General features: G+C 34.8%; 1 protein-coding gene across 4 annotated transcripts in view; it reads left to right on the forward strand.

The window, feature by feature from the left end:
* Positions 1-21149, forward strand: part of NME7 (NME/NM23 family member 7) — a 268015-nt gene that overhangs the window by 96035 nt on the left and 150831 nt on the right. For all 4 annotated transcript variants that reach the window (XM_004269733.4, XM_049715937.1, XM_049715933.1 and 1 more), the window contains 2 exons: positions 11987-12051; positions 14919-14987. In XM_004269733.4, the coding sequence (XP_004269781.2) occupies positions 11987-12051; positions 14919-14987 (134 nt within the window). The remainder of the gene's footprint in view (positions 1-11986; positions 12052-14918; positions 14988-21149) is intronic.

Consider the following 21149-nt stretch of genomic DNA (forward strand, 5'->3'; position numbering starts at 1 on the left):
TATATATTCAGAAGATCAAAAAATATAAGTAGCACACATAAATAAATTTTTTTTTGTATATTGTAGGAGAGGCAAACTCTTACCCTCTTAGTTTTTTTGGCTGGGCATGAGAATTAAATTGACATGAGACAGATAGATCAACAGGAGAAAAGCATACAAATTTATGTAATACAAGTTTTTAATACAAGTTTTCCTTCATAAGGGAATGAAGACCCAAAGAAATAGAGAAAACCTACTTGCTTTTATATTAGGTTGAAAAAAAAGAGAGACAATAGTGCCTATTGTGGAGAAGTGACTAAACTATGTGGGGAGGTTAAAGGAAGATAAGAATTATTTTAACAAGGTCTGTTTGTATAGAATTCTCTTTATCTCAACTTCTTATCCTTAGTGATGAGAATGTTGTTTTCCTTCTGGCATAGGGAGGACAACTTTCTTATGGGAATTTTATCTCACTTTTAAGAAAAGGAAGGAAGGTCAGTGTTTTTCTTCTATACGCTGCCTTAAGTCAAAATAGTATATCAGAGCAACATATTTTGGGGTGGTATGTTCTGAACTCTTTAATATACATGAATTATTTAATTGAATGATCTATACAAACCAATTAAATATTTTGCCTATTTTATTGTAATCTAACAATCTCAGATCATCGGGAGCAAGCACAACTGTGTTTAAAATTCAGTTCAGTTACTTACTAGCTATTTGGGCATGTTGTTTTAACCTTTTAGTAGAGAAAGTAAACATCTATAAAATGAACATTATAATAGTACTTTCTTCATAGGGCTGTTCTGATGATTGCAGGAATAATATGAGTAGCATGTACAATACACACGAGAGAGAAGACTAGCTGTTCTTCCTAAATTTGTTCTTCTACAGTGTAGGCTTGTTTCTGATAAGTGACTGTCCTGTCAGAGACTGTATTTCCTAACTTTCCTTGTACGGCCATGTCAGTGGGTTTATTGGAAAGGCTATCTCTCTTTCACTGAATTGCTCTTGTACCTTTATCAAAAATCAGCAGGGCATATTCATTTTTGGTTTTCTCTTCTGTTCCGTTGATCTATGTGTGTGCCACTCTGCCAGTACTACACAGTCTTGATTACTATAGCTACATAATATGTCAGGAAATTGGGTAGATTGACTTTTCCTACCTTTTTTTGGAAATTGTTTGTTATTCTAGTTCCTTTATTTTTCCTTGTAATATTAAAATAATCTTGTCTAGGGAGTTCCCTGGTGACCTAGTGGTTAGGATTCTGGGCTTTCACTGCAGGGGCCTGGGTTCAGTTCAGGGTCGGGGAACTGAGATCCCACAAGCCATGCAGCATGGCCAAAAAAAAAAGAAAAAAGAAAATCTTGTCTGTATTTACAAAATATCTTGCTGGGATTTTGATAGGAATTGTGCCAAACCCATTTATCAATTTGAGGACAACTGACATCTGTACTATGTTAATTTCCAAATCATGGACACTATATGACTCTCCATTTATTTAGGTCTTCCATCCAGCATTTTGTAGTTTTCATTTACAAGTCCTGTGCAAGTTCTGTTAGATTAACACCTAGTAATTTTTTTCTTTTTGAGCTATTATAAATAGTATTATAGTTTTAATTTCAGTGTCCACTTATTTATTTCTAATATATAGATATATAATTGTTGTATGTTTATCTTATGTCCTGCAACTTTGCTGAAATCTGTCATTAGTTCTAGAATATTTTGTAGTTTATTTTCTTTTTTAGATAATTATGTCATATGCAAATGAAGAGATTTATATTTCTTCCATTCTGATCTGCTTGCCCCTTCCCTTCCCATTTTCCTTTCCCTTTCCTTCCCCTCTCCTCTCCCATCTCCTCCCCTTTCCTCCCTTCCCTTCCTCTCACCTTCTCTTCTTCTTGCCTTATTGCAGGAGCTTGCACTTCCAGCACTGTATTAAGTAAGAGCAATGAGAATGGACATTCTTGTCTTTCATTGTTAGGCATAATGTTAGCTGTAGTGGTTTTATTGTTGTTGTTTTGTTTTTGTTTTTGTAGATGCCCTTTATGAAGTTCAGGAAGTTCCCATCTATTCTAGTTTTCTTCTAAGAGTTTTGATCATGAATGGGTGTTGAATTTTTTTGAATGTTTTTTATGCATCAATTGATATGATTATGTGATTTTTCTTCCTTAGCCTTTTAATATAGCAGATGACATTGGTATATATATATTTTTAACAACACTTGTTGTCCAAAAGAACTATAGTTCTTTTTAAATATTGCTGGGTTCTATTTGCTAATATTTTGTTAAGGACTTTGCATCTGTATTCATGAGGGTTATTGATGTGTGTTTTATTTTTGTACTCTGATTTTGATATTAAGGTAATACTAGTTTTATAAAATGAATTGGAATTATCCAATTTATATAAATTTATATTGCACTTTTTAAACCTCACATTGTATTTTGAATTTTTTATGGACAATTAGATAATCTATGAAAACATAATTTTAAAGTCTGAATAATAGTCAGTTATAGGAATATACTTTTATCTTTTTCTTGTTTTATTATTTATAATTAAAATTTTTATTATTAATAATTCTGCAGTTAACATTTTCCTATATAAATCCTTGTGAACACCTAAGTTATCCTTAGAATAATTTCAAGAAATTCTTACATCAAATAAAAACATTTTAAAGTTTTTAGTAAATCCCAATTTATCCTCCAGAAAGAGGATAACAATTAAATATTTCCACAGCTGCATGTCTATGAGAATACCTGCTACATTATATTTTTTTGAAAAATAAATTTATTTATTTATTTATTTTTGGCTGCATTGGGTATTCATTGCTGTGCATGGGCTTTCTCTAGTTGCAGCGAGCAGGGGCTACTCTTTGTTGCAGTGCACGGCGTCTCATTGTGGTGGCTTCTCTTGTTGTGGAGCAGGGGCTCTAGGTGCCCAGGCTTCAGTAGTTGTGGCACGCAGTCTCAGTAGTTGTGGCTTGTGGGCTCCAGAGCGCAGGCTCAGTAGTTGTGGTACATGGGCTTAGTTGCTCTGTGGCATGTGGGATCTTCCCGGACCAGGGCTTGAACCCGTGTCCCCTGCATTGGCAGGCAGATTCTCAACCACTGGACCAAGTCCCTATTTCAAAAATCTGATGTAATATATAATATAAAGTGTCATCTTGTCATTTTTCCCCTGGGAGGGGTTTTTACAGGCAAACTTTCTGTTTCAAATTCTGCTTAAAGTTTTACATATTCCTTATGAATCTACAGAAATTGTTTCACTGATGCACACGCTCATCTAAGACAGGGCTCGAGTGCTCTACAAAGTGCACCTCAAATATTTCTAGGGGTTCGTAGTGGGAGAGACAGGCCTTGTTTTGTCAAGTGCTGTGTAAGGACCCCCTTCTTCCTTCTTTTCTTGCTCTGCTTCCCCTAACTTGTATCGCAATGTTTGCCAGGCACTGCTGGCTTAGACAACAGTGGCTTTCCTTCTCCTGAGAACCGGTGGGTTTGCCAGGCCCTGTTGTGCCTGTAGCTGGGTATTGCCCTGACCCTGTTATCTGCTTCTCATCAGTCATTGAGGCTATCTCATTTGGTGTGACCTGGGCACTAGCATTAGCCTCCTTGTGGTGTACCGGTTACACAATATTCTCTTTGAAACGAGACATATAAAATGCTTGCATTTTAACAGTACGGCTAAAAATTAAATTCGTGCTCATTCTATAAGCAAAGCTATGCATCCTAACTCAGGCTATTCTTGGCTCTGGTACTACTCTACTGCTGCTGTCATTAGCTAATAGTGCTGTTGTGTGCCCCTGGCTGTTCTCAGAATTTTACATATACAGACACATTACATCCTCATAAAACCTCTATGAGGTAGGCATTACCATCTTTTATAGACAAGGAAAGAAACTGAGACCATAGAGAGGTTAGGCTGAGATAGGCAAAGGAGAAGTCTCTTCAGACTGGATTATTTACCAGCCCTTACATCTGTGGCCTGGAGAGTAAATTGACACACTTGGTCCCTGGCCAAATATCTCATATGTAGTCATTGTTGATGGTCTTCCTCTCTGTGCCACACTGTGGGAGGTTTTACTCCTCTTTGGCAGCTGCAAAGAAAGAGAGAACAACTCGTTTTCAACTCAAGGTTATTATGAGCAATATAATCCTATTTCAACTCATAAGGGCTGCCTTTCAGTCTAAGTGGCCTTCTTTGCAGGGATGACGATAGGTAACAGAGCCAAATCAAGGCAGATCTGTTAACATTGATTCATTTACCCTGACCAGATACAGGTCAGAGGGAGAAAAAAATGGATTCTCAAAAATATATACTGTACTTCAATTTATGTATTTATTTAAAACTGGAAAAAAATCCATTTTTATTTCCATTTTAAATTCAAGCCAGATTTTCACAGTAACTCTTGGGAGAAGCTTTTCCCAATCCTCAAGACTCTAATAATGTGGCTGCATTCATACCTAAAAAAGCCTTAGACATTATATTAGCACCTCATTATACCTGCTTGGGTGACCCAGGGTACCTTATGTGGTACCTGTGCATCCATCCTGGAGCATATAAGCCTGGTGCCCATTTGTTTTCTTCCAAGTGGTGCAAACCATGTTATATTATGAAAACCTTTACTGTCCTTTTTATCTTATTGATACCAGTGAGTGTTAAAGTGCCTGTTTCATTCGATTGCCTTGCAATTTTGTTTCCATTACTTGGTGCAAGTCTATTTTTATTTAAACTGTTAAGTCTGCTATTTCTAAAAATACTGTTTGAACTTCAATGTACCTGAATATTTTATTGTCAGTTACTTTTCTTCCACTCTCCAACCATGATCACTTTATGAACTTTATAGACAGAAAGAGGGATCTTCTAATCCCAGTTTTTGATCATTTGGCTATTCATAGGATTTTTTTCTGGGATATTTGCTGATTGTAATTCTTTTGTCATAATCAACACCCATAAGAATACCACAGCTTTCAAAATATACTGTTTCTTCTTTCTCCACCCTTTCTCCTACAACCTTTCTTTCTCGGGGTACAGTGTGTCACCTCCTATATAAAAAATCCTACATAAAAATGGGGGCTTAATGAGGACACTGTTGGTACAACTGGTTGAAACCCAACTTGAATTCCCTGTTTGTCTCATTTTAGGGCTGGAAGAAGAATAGGGGTCGAGCTAGGCTTAGGGAGACTTGTTCAACATCCTTGTTCTCTATGGCTTTCATATGTGCTTCTCTTGACTATCAATTTCATGCTTGCAGATTAGCTTTTAACAGCACCTTGAGAGAGAGGTTGGGTTTCCAGCAATGCAAGACTCATATACTTAGAAACACACTGGAAAGAACTTTTTTTTCCCCCCTGTTCTAGCTAAAAAAAATTCCAGGGAAGGACTCTGATTGGCTTGTGCCAATTCTAGGCCAATTCCTGGGTGAATTATTTTGCCCAGGGAGCAGAGTGCTATGATTGACCTTGTTTAGGTCTGGTGTCCACCTTTTGACCATTGGCTGAGGCCCATGGTTATAGGGTCACGTAAGAAGATGGCAACTCCCTTTCCAGTCAAATGGTTTAGTTTTCCTAAAAGAGAATGAGGGCTCCTAATTCCAGGAGAAGCAAGAGGTTTTAGAAAGACAAAGTAATAGATGTCTGATATTGATGATTGGATACAGGGTGGCCACTTATTAAAAAGGCTTTAGAACAATTCAGGTAAAAGGTATCAGGATATGAACTGAGTATGTGAAAGAGTAGAGATGGAGAGGTGATTTGACACTCGAAACATTTAGGTAGCATTCATGGAGTTCTAAGCAAACTATTAAAAAACAAATTAACTATGCAAACACCAGCCAAATAAAATAAGCCATCTGCTTTGTTTGACCCTTTTGAACATGTTTGCTGTGGGGCATGCAATTTTACTTTTTCTTTTGCTACTTCATTTACATAGTTATTGTCATTTGTTCAGTCACCTGAACATTTTCTGTCTAGAACAAAGTAAAGGATTATGGTTATTGACACTTTGTCATTTCAAGCTGTTAAACACAGAACAGGTTTCTTAAATGCCTCTCTGTCCTGCCTCTGCACATAACCAACTGAGTATAAAAAAAGCAGTATCCTTGACTCAGGTCTGACTGTTCTTGGCACAATGTCAGTGCTGCTTGGACTATAATTTTATTGGTTTATTTGTGAATAGAATTATTCTGTTCAAATGTTACATCCCACAAGTCATAGTTTAATATGATTATAGATTTAGAATAGATATAGATTGTACATTTCTCTTTGTGTTAGTTAATGCATAGAGCTAAATACTACTTTCATATTTAGATCAGGATTCTTTTTTTTTTTAGATCAGGATTCTTATGTAATCATGTAAAATATTTTCTTTATTATAATAAATAAGACCTCTTTTAGGCATCCTTGAGATCAAATCTCATAAGTACTAAGAATTTATTTGCCTTTTAAAATATGTTGACATTTGGACTGATGGTGCAGAAGCAACAGTGGGTAAAACTGCTGGTGTCTTAGAACAAAGCAGGATAGTGGCAGCAGAGTGTACTAGTAGTGTGTTTTTAACCATCTTGCATTTGCAGAAAAAAAGCCACTTTCACTTAAGAGTGTCCTTGATGAAACAATAACAATTATTAATTTTATTAATTTTTTACCCTCAAGTCAAAATATTTTTAATATTCTGTGTGAAGAAGTGGGAAGTATACATGAAGCACTTTTGATACATACTGAAATATAATGCTATCTTTAGGAAAAGCACATGTACAGTTGTTTGAGTTGTGAGCTGAACTAAATGCCTTTTTCATAGAATACCATTTTTACTTGAAAGAATGACTCACAAACTATGGTCATTCAGATATGGATGTTTGGCTGGCATTTTCTTTAAAATAAGTCTATCATTTAAAAGAAAGGACAACTGACAGTAGTTGTTGCCCAAGAAAAAAATCCAAAAGAAGATAAAATTACAAATAAAAATTAGAGTTAGGAACTTGGAAAACTGTATGTACCACCTTGAACTCAACAGCTTTCCAATACTTAGATTATTCTGATGAAGTTGGTGGTATTTAACAAATGGGATTTTTTTTTTTTTCTTTTGATGTGGTATAATAGAGAGTCAGCATTTGGAAGATCTGCATAACTCAGTGAACTAATATTTTCCAAATGATCAATGTGTATGATGTTATAAAATCATGCATGGATAAAAGATTTATACAAGGGCTTCCCTGGTGGCGTAGTGGTTGAGAGTCTGCCTGCCGATGCGGGGGACGTGGGTTCGTGCCCCGGTCCGGGAGGATCCCACATGCCGTGGAGCGGCTGGGCCCATGAGCCATGGCCGCTGAGCCTGCGCGTCCGGAGCCTGTGTTCCGCAACGGGAGAGGCAACAACAGTGAGAGGGCCGCGTACCGCAAAAAAAAAAAAAAAAAAGAGATTTATACAAAGTACAAGATTGACCAGTGGATTTTAATGCAACAGGGTTAAAAAAAAGGTCGTTGGTAGAAGTTTGAAATTATATGTTGCAGTGAGCTTTTAAGAAACTACCACTTGTCAAGTGAAGAAGAATATATACAATTATATTAAAAGCTATTAAAATACTACACCATTTTCCAACTAAATATACATTAAGCAAACAACACATAACAGCAGGTTGAAAGTTGAATGCAGCTGCTTTTCATTAAATTAGACATTAGAGATTTTAAAAAATGTAAAACAATATCTCTCTTCTCACTGATTTTTTTATTGTTTTGGAAAATAGTCATTTTTCTCATAAAAATTGTATTTATGTTAAAATGTAAATTTTTTGGTTATATTTAAGTTAATATTTTAAAATTTGCTGTTTAATACAACAAATATTTATCAATATAACCTATTTACATAAAAGTGTTTTAGAGTCTTTAATAATTTCTAAGAGCTAAGGGGTCCATGAGACCAAAATGTTTTGGAAACTTCTGGCCTATAGGGTAAAATTCAAACTTCCATCTGTGGTCCAAAAGTCCTTCTATCAGTGGCTGCTACCACCTCTCCTATGATCTCTTCTGTCTCATTTCCCCTCATCAAAAGAACCATGTTGTTTTACCTCTCTGTACCTTTGCTCAGTGCTCTTTTTGCCATGAATATCCGTTTTCTTTTAGCTCTCTGTCTAAAGTACTGTCTCCCAATGCCTCTTGGGACATTTATCTGTGTAATACTGTTTGCCATAAATTCTACTTTATTTGAAATTAATATAATCATTACAACTTTCTTATACTTATTGTTTGCATGGTATATATTTTTCCATCCATTTACTTTCAGCCTACCTGTGTCTTCATATTTAAACTTGCTTTCTTATAGATATCATATAATTGGATCTTGTTTTATTAATCCATCTAAAATCTCGGCCTTTACTGATCTCATTTATGAGGGCTCCAGCCTCATGACTTGAGCACCTTCCAAAGGCCCCACCTCCTAATACCATCATATTGGGCTACATATGAAGTTGGTTGGCACACAAAAATTTAAATCATAGCAAGGGGAAAAAGGAGGCAAGCCTTTAACCTGCTACAATTGCAGGTAAATGAAGATTAAATTCTAAGTAAGAGAGATTGTGGTGGGGTAACTGAGACTGAGGGCATAAAGGTAACTGTTCAAAATACTTCAGGGCTTCAGAAGACACTGAGGAAAGACTTAGAAGGTGGACTGATGGTGAGGGTGAGAGGAAAAATGGACCAAGTAGAAAGGAATAAATATATGGAAAAAGATATGAAAAAAGATTGCATATTGGAGGAGGGTGAGTCTATCCAGAGCTGGAATTGAAGCTTACACCAAGGAACCAACCTTTTTCTTTCCTTTTTAAAAGGTTACCTATATCATGAGTATAATCACCTATATGTTTTTCTAATCAATTGCCTTTATTTTTTTTACATTTACCTTGAATTCATTAGGATTAATGTTTGTATGTGGCATGAGGCCAGTATGAACTTTTTCTCTCAAACTGTTAAACCAAAAAATTAAAATTTTTTTTCCCTTCTCTAATTTTAATTACTCCTTTACAATTTTCTGGTGCTCTGAAGAGCTTTAGAGTTTCTCAGACTTGGATCAGTCAGAGAGCTATGACTGTTTTTTCCTTTGGTTATTTCTTTTATTAACTTTGTAATTCAGTGAACAATATTTGTTAACTACCTACTACATGCTAGACACTTTGCTAGTGTCACTGGAGATAAAATGAGTCCTAAAATGAGCACGGCCCTTGCCTCGGGGTTATATTGTCTAGTGAGTTTTACATATCAGGCTTTCATATACACGTTCCTGTTTTTCTATTGAAACTTGCAGAAAGACAGTGAGATTTGGAGACCCACTAATTTTGTAACGTTGAGCAAGTTATTTGTCTTCTCCAAATCTTCATATATTCTCACCTTATGGTGGGATGGTAGCCCCTGTTTTAGTGTATTGCTTTAAGGATTAAGTGGAATAACTTCATATGAAAGGGCTCAGCCCCCAATAATTAATTTACTTTCTTCTTTCCTAACTTTTGTCTATACTTTTCCTATTGATAAAAGACCTGGAATTTTGGTTAACATTCCTGTGTCCTATGCCATCTGAATGTTTGGTACAGATTACTAATAGGTTATCTAACTTCTCTTTCTTAACACTCTGTTGATATGACTTTCTTTAATATCATCATACCATCTTGCTTAAGCCAAAGGATTTATCTTAGTTCCAAGGTGCTTAATCTCCTTTAATTCTTAACTATCCCTGTATTCTAAGAATTTCCTCCTCCTTTTGATACTACTGTAATATTTTCCTTCTTTATTCTTTTGCAAGTATCCTTTTACATGTCCCCAAACTTTAGATATTTTCTCAAAACTCATTCCTCCCTTTTTTTGCTTTTGCCCTTCTTTTTGTCAAACAAGTAGTCATCTATTCTCATCACTTCAGCTCTAACCTCTCTGTAGCCTCATTGTATCTGTCTGTCTATTGGAATACAACCCCATATTACCAATGTAGTGTAGGGAGTTTATTCATTCATTCCTTGATGATTTTTATTGCCGTTGGATATACTGTCTTCTCAAATGCTGATTAGCGTTCTGCTCTAAAATTCTGTTTCTATGTCCAGAATCATTCACTTTTTTCTTAATTTGGTTTCTTAGCTTGTTTTCTTCTTAAAAGTGCTATCATTCTTCTAGTTACTTAGACTCAAAACCTTTATTCCTTCATGTTCACACTCTGTGTTCACTTGAGTCTTGTTACTTTAGTCTTGTTACTTTTTGTTTGGAAATATCTTATATTCATTACTTCTTTATTTCTCTACTACTGCCATCCAAGTCTAGTCAACACAGTAGATGACTTCAACGGCCTTTGCTATTCTTTCTATTCCTTATTCTTTTCTTCAGACCAGCTTGCCCATTATTATTACATTAGTAGTCTTCCTAAAATACTGTATTTATCCTGTATTCTCCTGTTCAACATTTTCAGTGATCCATTTCTTTTGGCAGTGTTTCTTTTTTTTTTTTTGGCAGTGTTTCTTTTGAAGGAAAAATTTTCTAATGGATTCCCAGTGTTGACATTAAAATATCTTAATTATAATGTAACTTAAATATACAACTAAATATAAACGCTTGCACATAAAATTGTATAACTAAAACAGTTTACAAATTCATTACAAACAAAACTATAAAATGGATAAAATTTAAGTTAACATTAATGTGACAAAAGATGTTTGCTGAAACGTAATCAGTAAGCTCAACGTGAATATGGTACTAAGTGCTCTGAGTTTGGCGCAGGCCTATTCTACTCTTTTATTTTTTTAATTAATTAATTAATTAGGTTGCACTGGGTCTTAGTTGCAGCAGGTGGGCTCCTTAGTTGCGGCATGCAAACTCTTAGTTGCAGCATGCGTGTGGGATCTGGTTCCCTGACCAGGGATTGAACCCGGGCCCCCTGCATTGGGAGCTTGAAGTCTTAACCACTGCACCACCGGGCCTATTCTACTCTTGAAACTTCTGAGAAACCTTTGTTTCTACAGCATATTATGGTATCATTTGGCCTTCACTTGGTACAAACATATCATTTAAGAAATAGATCTGTCCTTGTCATTTTTTCTTTTTCATCAGCCAGCTACAATTAAAATAGCCTATTTGGCAGCAGTAAGATAGTAAATAAAAATGCACATTTGGGCACTGATACTACTTGTTTTTGGGGGGTTATTAGGTGAACATCAAGATGATCCAGAATATGGAGAGTGTGTGTGTGTGTGTGTGTGTGTGTGTATGAGAGAGAGAGAGAGAGAGAGAATTTTAGTTCACTTGAAAAAAAGAAACTTAGGAGATTTTTATAGAAGACTAATGGAATCTAAAAAATCAGTTCTAGACCTCCAGAGTCTACAAACACCATTATAAATGTTGCTATTCGTGGGATAAAGACCAAATTCCTCATGTTGATATCTAAGGCCTTTATCAATTTGGATTAAATCTCTTTTCCTTTTTTATCTTTTTCTTTTTTGACTTCTTACTATTCTGTACACATATTCACATTTTTCCCAGAATTATGCCTTGTCTCTTTTTATACCTCTGTCCCTATATAATGCCATCTACCTATAGCCTTTAAGGGCCAGTTCATGCTCTCATATCCCCTTGAAGCTTCTGTTCCCCTCTTCAGTTATAATTTGATATTTCTCCTTCTTTGAACTGCTCCTGTGAACTCCTTCTGTATCTGGTACTTGAACATTACATTTTTTTTGGTAATATTACTTTAATTGTTTGATTTTCATATTCTTTACATCACTAGCCCTCAGGGTCCTTACAGGCAATAGTAACTTAAAAGTTTTTTGCATAATCTTCAAGATCATTGTTGGTATTCCTGAAGCACTTTACTAAATGAATCAAATGGGATTACAGTATTAGGGGTTTAGTTTCCCTCAGAAATATGTGATTCCTTCCTATAGAATGTAAGCAAAGTAATTTGATATAGAAAATTTGCATTTCTCTAAAACTAAAATGCCTTAGAAATTTTATATTTTTTGCACTCATTTGTTCTGTATTTTCAGGACTGCTGGGAAAGATTCTGATGGCTATCCGAGATGCAGGTTTTGAAATTTCAGCTATGCAGATGGTAGGTAGTTTGCAATGGGTCATAACTTACTGAGGAACTGTGTTTTTTTTTGAAGTATGCTTGAAAATTTTTTACACTGAATTTTCTCTGTGTACTTGTGAACTCAATGCATTAAAAATAAAAAGATATATTTGTTGAACTTGATAACCTTATAGTAAAAAAATATTTTTGAACTGACTTTACCTATATAATCTCTCACTAAGAGAGCTAATATTCTAATGGTACATCTAATTTAAGCTTATAAAGCAGGTTTATGTAATTCCTGGAACTTTAGTTGCAAAATAAATGCAGACTGAAACAATACATTTAGTTCTTCCAAACAAAATATAGAATTAAGCTAGGTAGTTATAATGAATTTTCTGTTGTCTGGATTTGTGACTAAGAAGAGAATCAATTCAGATTTTTCCCAGGACCTTTGCTGGTTTCTGGAGTTTCCCTCAGGATCTTCTTTGGAGTTAGCACATTTCAGCCCCTCTCTTGGCAGTCATACCACTGGATCTCCGGAGCCTACAATCATTCAAAATTGCCCTGCTGGCACATTTCTAGGAAACCCTTCACTGAAGAAACAATATTAATTTCTAGAGTCCTTCTATATCTTTGTGCTATACTTATCAGTGCATTTGATGATAAATTGGGCACAAATTATTATAGGAATCAAATAATTTACATTTTACAATTGTTTTTTGTTTTTGTTTCATTTTTCCTCTTTTTTTTGCATTAATGGGGATGTTTTTAATGATTCCATTTTATTTCCACTATCGATTTATTACTTATACCTCTAAAAATTTTTTTAGTGTTGTTTTAGGGTTTAAAATCATCTTTAATTAGTCTGTCTTTACATTTTACAATTTTTGAAGGCCAGAAAGTTTGCATTATTATGACAGTGAAATGCCAGTTTTGGAAAGAATTTTCTTACCAATATAATTTATTTGCTCTTTTTCTGAAAAGGAACTGCTTTTGATTTCTATGAAGTCTTAGGATCACCCAAAATCAGAGGTCAGGACACTAACTGAGGTTCTGCCTATTTTGTATCCCAGATTGGTGGGAATGTTAATAAGCTGAGAAAAGATCAGAAATATCAGCTAGTTTACAGAGTTATCAGGCACAACTTGGAGACTGATGAGGAAGTTAATAATTGAAGAATCTTAGCCAGGACTATAATGAAATTGTTAGCCAAAATGTTCTCAAAGTATTAGCTTGGTGATGTAGTCGCAGGGTTATAGGACCTAAGCCTCCTTAAGTAGTAATCCTTGTGGAAATTTTAGAATTAATCATTGATCTAACTCTAGGCCTACAACCTAGAATAGTGATTGTCCATAGTAGGTGCTCAGTGAAAAAAAATAATTAAAAAAAAAGAATCAATTGAACTTATGGGGGAGGCATGGTAGTTTAGTGGCAATCGTGTTGTGATTTTTGGAATCAGAAAGCTCTATTTCTGAATCATGTGTCTTCTGCTTTCTAGGTATGTGAACTTGGCCAGATTTTAAGCATTCTTATCTTCAGTTTTCTCAGCTAGGCAATGAGAATATTATTTGCCTCAATGGATTATTTCATGGAATAAATGAAATAACCCTACACAATACTTTGTAGAATTTCCAGTACAAGTTACTAAGTATTTAATAAATTATATTTTCTGTTATTATTTTATGGTATTAGTAATATAAGAATTTGTATGAATATCAAATAATATACTGAAATCAAACAAAATTCCCTCCCTGTAATAGTTATGTTGCCTATGAAAATAAATCTTCCTAGTTTGAACTATTGTCTTGGTAGACAGAAACTTCTTAGTGATCTTCAATCCTGGCAACAATAAAGAAGCAAAGTGGGGAGGAAAACAAAATTGGGAAGTCTGAGGCTATTTTTTAAAAATTTAAGGTTCTGGTTCTTGAGATGGTAGAACTTAATGAAATTTTATTTCTAAGTTTGAATCCAGCCTGGATAAGAATGACTCATGTAGGTTTACCTTATTAGCATATTCTGACAATTCTTTTTGAAGAGGAGTAGGATTTCCAGATGAATGGTGTCAGTGCTTTATTATGAGCCAGACTAGGGATTTTTCTGAATGCTTGGGAGGAAAAGGGTATTATTTCCAGCCCTCTCTACAAAATTTGAAGAACTTTTCTTTAGTAATATTTCTTTTAAAAAAAATTTTTTTAATTTATTTATTCATTTATTTTTACATCTTTATTGGAGTATAATTGCTTTACAATGTTGTGTTAGTTTCTGCTGTACAACAAAGCAAATCAGCTATATGTATAAATATATCCCCATATCCCCTCCCTCCCACCCTCCCTATCCCACCCCTCTAGGTCGTCACAAAGCATCGAGCTGATCTCCCTGTGCTTCTTATTTGTGCCACTAATCTATCGATAAACAACATTACATTGTATAGATACATAAGTCGTTTCTGTACCAGGAATGAGGTTTTATTCAGCGAGGTAGAGTGTAGTGGTTGAGAGTATGGTCAGTGAGATCAGACTGCTTAAGATGGAATGCCAAGTACTGAAGGCTACATAACCCCTCTGAGTCTTCACCTCATCTGTAAATGGGGGCTATTAACATTACTTACCTTGTAGGGTGATTTTTACGATTAACTGAGATGATGTACCTACAGGACCTAGAACAATGCTTGATATATTTAAGTACTCAAATGTTATAAATAATTTTTTATTTTTAATAAACAATAATTTGTTATTGATGATCTGAACTTTAACACTTTAACACTTTTTCTTCAAAGACTGTTAATTTGTTCAAGGTATACATTTTAAAGGAAATATGTCCAAGAGATCATAAATGTTGAGTGCTAAGTGTGGCTCATTCTATTGTGTTGGTTGGCTTATGTTTTTTTTTTTTTTTAAATATAGTTCAACATGGATCGAGTTAATGTTGAAGAGTTTTATGAAATTTATAAAGGAGTCGTGTCTGAGTATAACGTAAGTATCAAAATAAATGTAAAGCATTGGTACTGAAAACAACTTGTGTATCTCAAATCTTGTAGATCTCAGTATAATTTATAATCATGAAAGTATTGCTTGAAGTATTCATGATTCTGCCAATTGCCAACTGATCATACCAGTGACTGAGGCATTTTTTTATCCCTCAGAGCCACTGGCTCAGTTTTAAAAATATGATGCTATTTCATTTATGAAACAAAAATATACAGGAATCAAAAAAACACTTTGCTGAGATATTGACACATTTTGATATTATCTATGAACATTATAAAATTCTCAGGGTGGAAGACTGTCCAAAATACTTTAAAAAGTTGAGAGCAAATAGTTCTTAATGTAACTTCATAGCGGTAGTTAGTGTCTACTTAATGCTACAAATGCAGATAGAATCATCTGACAATGCGATAGAGACTGAAGCAATGGTTAGACTTAAAGGGAGTTGTTTAGAGGGCAGTGAAATTCATTCTTGAAAACAAGACTATATTCAGATAAACTGAATGTTGTTTCTTAAAATAATACATGATAGATATTTAATCAAAGTTAGTTTCTTTTGCCTTTTATCAAATTAGATACGTTTGTGCTGGTGGCCTGCCTCATCCCCCACATTATTTTATAGAGAATTTTGGCTTTTTTTTTTGCATAAAGTTCACTATTCCTGACAATGAAACTAGATTCCCTTCTCCTCACTTCTCTATGCCCTTTCCTTTCAACCTACTTTAAGAAATGACCTGAGCCTTTGTCTTATTTAGCCCTACATAGTAAAGACCAATAATGAGATATTATATTTTGCATTCAGCATACTGGTAGTGATCCACCCTTCTTTAGAGGAACCAGTGTTCTTTTGCTGTAGGTTATCGAACTTTAATCTTATTAGCTTCCTGATTTTAGAGTTATGCTCTTTCTTTTCTTAAATGGAAGACATTTTAAAATGTGTTCTTATTTTTTTATTAATTTATTTTTAAATTTTTTAAATTTTCATTTTATATTGGAGTATAGTTGATTTACAATGTGGTGTCAGTTTCAGGTATACAGCAAAGTGATTCAGTTATACATATACATATATCTATTCTTGTCCAGATTCTTTTCCCATTCAGGTTATTACAGAATATTGAGTAGAGTTCCCTGAGCTATAAAATAAGTCCTTGTTGGTTATCTATTTTATATATTGTAGTGTGTGTATATGTTAATCCCAAATTCCTAATTTATCTCTCCCCCCCCCATTTCCCTTTCAGTAACAGTAATTGTGTTTTCTAAATCTGTGAGTCTGTTTCTGTTTTGTAAGGAAGTTCATTTGTATCATTTTTTTAGATTCCACATATAAGTGATATCATACGATGTTTGTCTTTTTCTGTCTGACTATGCTACAATTTTTGATGACAATTTGTATGCTTTCAATTAAATTTATTACCTCATCTCAAATTCTTAGGGCTTATGAATTTAGCTATTACCTATTTTTTTTAACATCTCTGTTGGAGTATAATTGCTTTACAATGGTGTGTTAGTTTCTGCTGTATAACAAAGTGAATCAGCTATACGTATACATATATCCCCACATCCCCTCCCTCTTGAGTCTCCCTCCCACCCTCCCTAGCCAACGACTCTAGGTGGACACAAAGCCCAAGCTGATCTCCCTGTGCTATGCGGCTGCTTTCCACTAGCTAGCTATTTTACATTTGGTAGTGTATCTATGTCCATGCCACTTTGTAACTTCGTCCCAGCTTACACTTCCCCCTCCCTGTGTCTTCAAGTCCATTCTCTACATCTGTGTCTTTATTCCTGTCCTGCCCCTAGGTTCTTCAGAACCTTTTTTTTTTTTTTAGATTGTATATATATGTGTTATCATATGGTATTTGTTTTTCTCTTTCTGACTGACTTCACTCTATATGACAGTCTCTAGGTCCATCCATCTCACTACAAATAACTCAATTTCGTTTCTTTTTATGGCTGAGTAATACTCCATTGCATATATGTGCCACATCTTCTTTATCCATTCATCTGTCGATGGACACTTAGGTTGCTTCCATGTCCTGGCTATTGTAAATAGAGCTGCAGTGAACACTGTGGTACATGACTCTTTTTAAATTATGGTTTTCTCAGGGTATATGCCCAGTAGTGGGATTGCTGGGTCATATGGTAGTTCTATTTTTAGGTTTTTAAGAACTATACTGTTCTCCATAGTGGCTGTATCAATTTACATTCCCACCAACAGTGCAAGAGAGTTCACTTTTCTCCACATCCTCTCCAGCATTTATTGTTTGTAAATTTTTTGATGATGGCCATTCTGACTGGTGTGAGGTAATAGCTCACTGTAGTTTTGATTTGCATTTCTCTAATGATTAGTGATGTTGAGCATCCTTTCATGTGTTTGTTGGCAGTCTGTATATCTTCTGCCCATTTTTGGATTGGGTTGTTTGTTTTTTTGATGTTGAGCTGCATGAGCTGCTTGTAAATTTTGGAGATTAATCCTTTGTCATTGCTTCATTTGCAAATATTTTCTCCCATTCTGAGGGTTGTCTTTTTGTCTTGTTTATGATGTCCTTTGCTGCGCAAAAGCTTTTAGGGTTCATTAGGTCCCATTTGTTTATTTTAGTTTTTATTTCCATTTCTCTAGGGGGTAGGTCAAAAAGAATCTTGCTGTGATTTATGTCAAAGAGTGTTCTGCCTATGTTTTCCTCTAAGAGTTTTACAGTATCTGGCCTTACATTTAGGGTTTTAAGCCATTTTGAGTTTATTTTTGTGTATGGTGTTAGGGAGTGTTCTAATTTCATTCTTTTACATGTAGCTGTCCAGTTTTCCCAGCACCAATTATTGGAGAGGCTGTCTTTTCTCCATTGTATATTCCTGCCTCCTTTATCAAAGATAAGGTGACCATATGTGTGTGGGTTTATCTCTGGGCTTTCTATCCTGTTCCATTGATATATATTTCTGTCTTTGTGCCAGTACCATACTTTCTTGATTACTGTAGCTTTGTAGTATAGTCTGAAGTCAGGGAGCCTGATTCCTCCAGCTCTGCTTTTCTTTCTCAAAATTGCTTTGTCTATTCAGGGTCTTTTGTGTTTCCATACAAATTGTGAAATTTTTTGTTATAGTTCTGTGAAAGATGCCATTGATAGTTTGATAGGAACTGCAATTGAATCTGTAGATTGCTTTGGGTAGTATAGTCATTTTCACAATGTTGATTCTTCCAATCCAAGAACATGGTATATCTCTGCATCTGTTTGTATCATCTTTAATTTCTTTCATCAGTGTCTTATAGTTTTCTGCATACAGATCTTCTGTCTTCTTAGGTAGGTTTATTCCTAGATATTTTATTCTTTTTGTTGTAGTGGTAAATGGGAATGTTTCCTTATTTCTCTTTCAGATTTTTCATCATTAGTGTGTAGGAATGCCAGAGATTTCTGTGCATTAATTTTGTATCCTGCTGCTTTACCAGATTCATTGATTAGCTCTAGTAGTTTTCTGGTAGCATCTTTAGGATTCTCTATGTATAGTATCATGTCATCTGCAAACAGTAACAGTTTTACTTCTTCTTTTCCAATTTGGATTCCTTTTACTTATTTTTCTTCTCTGATTGCTGTGGCTAAAACTTCCAAAACTATGTAGAATAATAGTGGCGAGAGTGGGCAACCTTGTTGTTCCTGATCTTAGTGGAAATGGTTTCAGTTTTTCACCATTGAGAACGATGTTGGCTGTGGGTTTGTCATATATGGCCTTTAGTATGTTGAGGTAGGTTCCCTCTATGCCTACTTTCTGGAGAGTTTTTATCATAAATGGGTGTTGAATTTTGTCAAAAGCTTTTTCTGTGTCTATTGAGATGATCATATGGTTTTTCTCCTTCAATTTGTTAATACAGTTTATCACATTGATTGATTTGCATATATTGAAGAATCCTTGCTTTCCTGGGGTAAACCCCACTTGATCATGGTGTATGAGCCTTTCAATATGCTGTTGGTTTCTGTTTGCTAGTATTTTGTTGAGGATTTTTGTATGTGTGTTCATTAGTGATATTGGCCTGTAGTTTTTTGTTTGTGACATCTTTGTCTGATTTTCGTATCAGGGTGATGGTGGCCTTATAGAATGAGTTTGGGGGTGTTCCTCCCTCTGTTATATTTTGGAAGAGTTTGAGAAGGATAGGTGTTAGCTCTTGTGTAAATGTTAGAATTCGCCTGTGAAGCCATCTGGTCCTGGGCTTTTGTTTGTTGGAAGATTTTTAATTTCAATTTCAGTGCTTGAGATTGGTCTGTTTATATTTTCTGTTTCTTCTTGGTTCAGTCTTGGAAGGTTGTACTTTTCTAAGAATTTGTCCATTTTTTCCAGGTTTTCCATTTTATTGGTATATAGTTGTTTTCAGTAATCTCTCATGATCCTTTGTATTTCTGCAGTGTCAGTTGTTAGTTCTCTTTTTTCATTTCTAATTCTATTGATTTGAGTCTTCTCCCTTTTTTCTTGATGAGTCTTGCTAATGGTTTATCAATTTTGTTTATCTTCTCAAAGAACCAGTTTTACGTTTTATTGATCCTTGCTATTGTTTCCTTCATTTCTTTTTCATTTATTTCTGGTCTGATCTTTATCAGTTCTTTCCTTCTGCTAGCTTTGGGTTTTTTTTGTTCTTCTTTCTCTAATTGCTTAAGGTGTAAAGTTAGGTTGTTTATTTGAGGTTTTTCTTTTTCCTCGAGGTAGGATTGTGTTGCTATAAACTTCCCTCTTAGAACTGCTTTTGCTGCTTCACATAGGTTTTGGGTCATCGTGTTTTCATTGTCATATTTTTCTAGGTGTTTTTTGATTTCCTCTTTGATTTCTTCAGTGATCTCTTGGTTATTTAATAGCGTATTGTTTAGCCTCCATCTGTTTGTATTCTTTACATATTTTTTCCTGTAATTGATATCTACTTTCATAGTGTTGTGGTTAGAAAAGATACTTGATACGATTTCAGTTTTCTTAAATTTACCAAGTCTTGATGTGTGACCCAAGATATGATCTATCCTGGAGAACATTCCATGAGCACTTGAGAAGAAAGTGTATTCTGTTGTTTTTGGATGGAATGTTCTATAAATATCAATTAAGTCCATCTTGTTTAATGTGTCATTTAAAGCTTGTGTTTCCTTATTTATTTTCATCTTGGATGATCTGTCCATGGTGAAAGTGGGGTGTTAAAGTCCTCTACTATTATTTTGTTATTGTTGATTTCCCCTTTTATGGCTGTTAGCATTTGCCCTATATATTGAGGTGCTCCTATATTGGGTGTATAAATAGTTACAATTGTTATATCTTCTTCTTAGATTGATCCCTTGATCATTATGTAGTGTCCTTCTTTGTCTCTTGTAATGTTCTTTATTTTAAAGTCTATTTTGTCTGATATGAGAATTGCTACTCCAGCTTTCTTTTGATTACCGTTTGAATGGAATATCTTTTTCCATCCCCTCACTTTCAGTCTGTATGTGTCCCTAGGTCTGAAGTGGGTCTCTTGTAGACAGCCTAGATACAGGTTTTGTTTTTGTATGCTTTCAGCTTTCTGTGTCTTTCGGTTGGAGTATTTAATCCATTTACATTTAAGGTAATTATCGATATGTATGTTCCTATTACCGTTTTCTTAATTGTTTTGGGTTTGTTATTGTAGGTCTTTTCCTTCTCTTGTGTTTCCTGCCTATAGAAGTTCCTTTAGCATTCGTTGTAAAGCTGGTTTGGTGGTGCTGAATTCTCTTAACTTTGCTTGTCTATAAAGGTTTTAATTTCCCCATTGAATCTGAATGTGGTCCTTGCTGGGTAGAGTAATCTTTTTTTTTTAACGTCTTTTTTGGAGTATAATTGCTTTACAATGGTGTGTTAGTTTCTGCTTTATAACCAAGTGAATCAGCCATACATATACATATATCCCCATATCTCCTCACTGTTGCATCTCCCTCCCTCCTGGGTAGAGTTATCTTGGTTGTAGGTTTGTCCCTTTCATCACTTTAAATATGTCCTGCCACACCCATCTGGCTTCCAGAGTTTCTGCTGAAAGATTAGCTGTTAACCTTATGGGGATTTCCTTGTATGTTATTTGTTGCTTTTCTCTTGCTGCTTTTAATATTTTTCCTTTGTATCTAATTTTTGATAGCTTTATAAATATGTGTCTTGGTGTGTTTCTCCTTGGATTTATCTTGT

This window comes from Orcinus orca, chromosome 1, assembly GCF_937001465.1.
Source record: "Orcinus orca chromosome 1, mOrcOrc1.1, whole genome shotgun sequence".
Lineage (NCBI taxonomy): Eukaryota > Metazoa > Chordata > Mammalia > Artiodactyla > Delphinidae > Orcinus > Orcinus orca.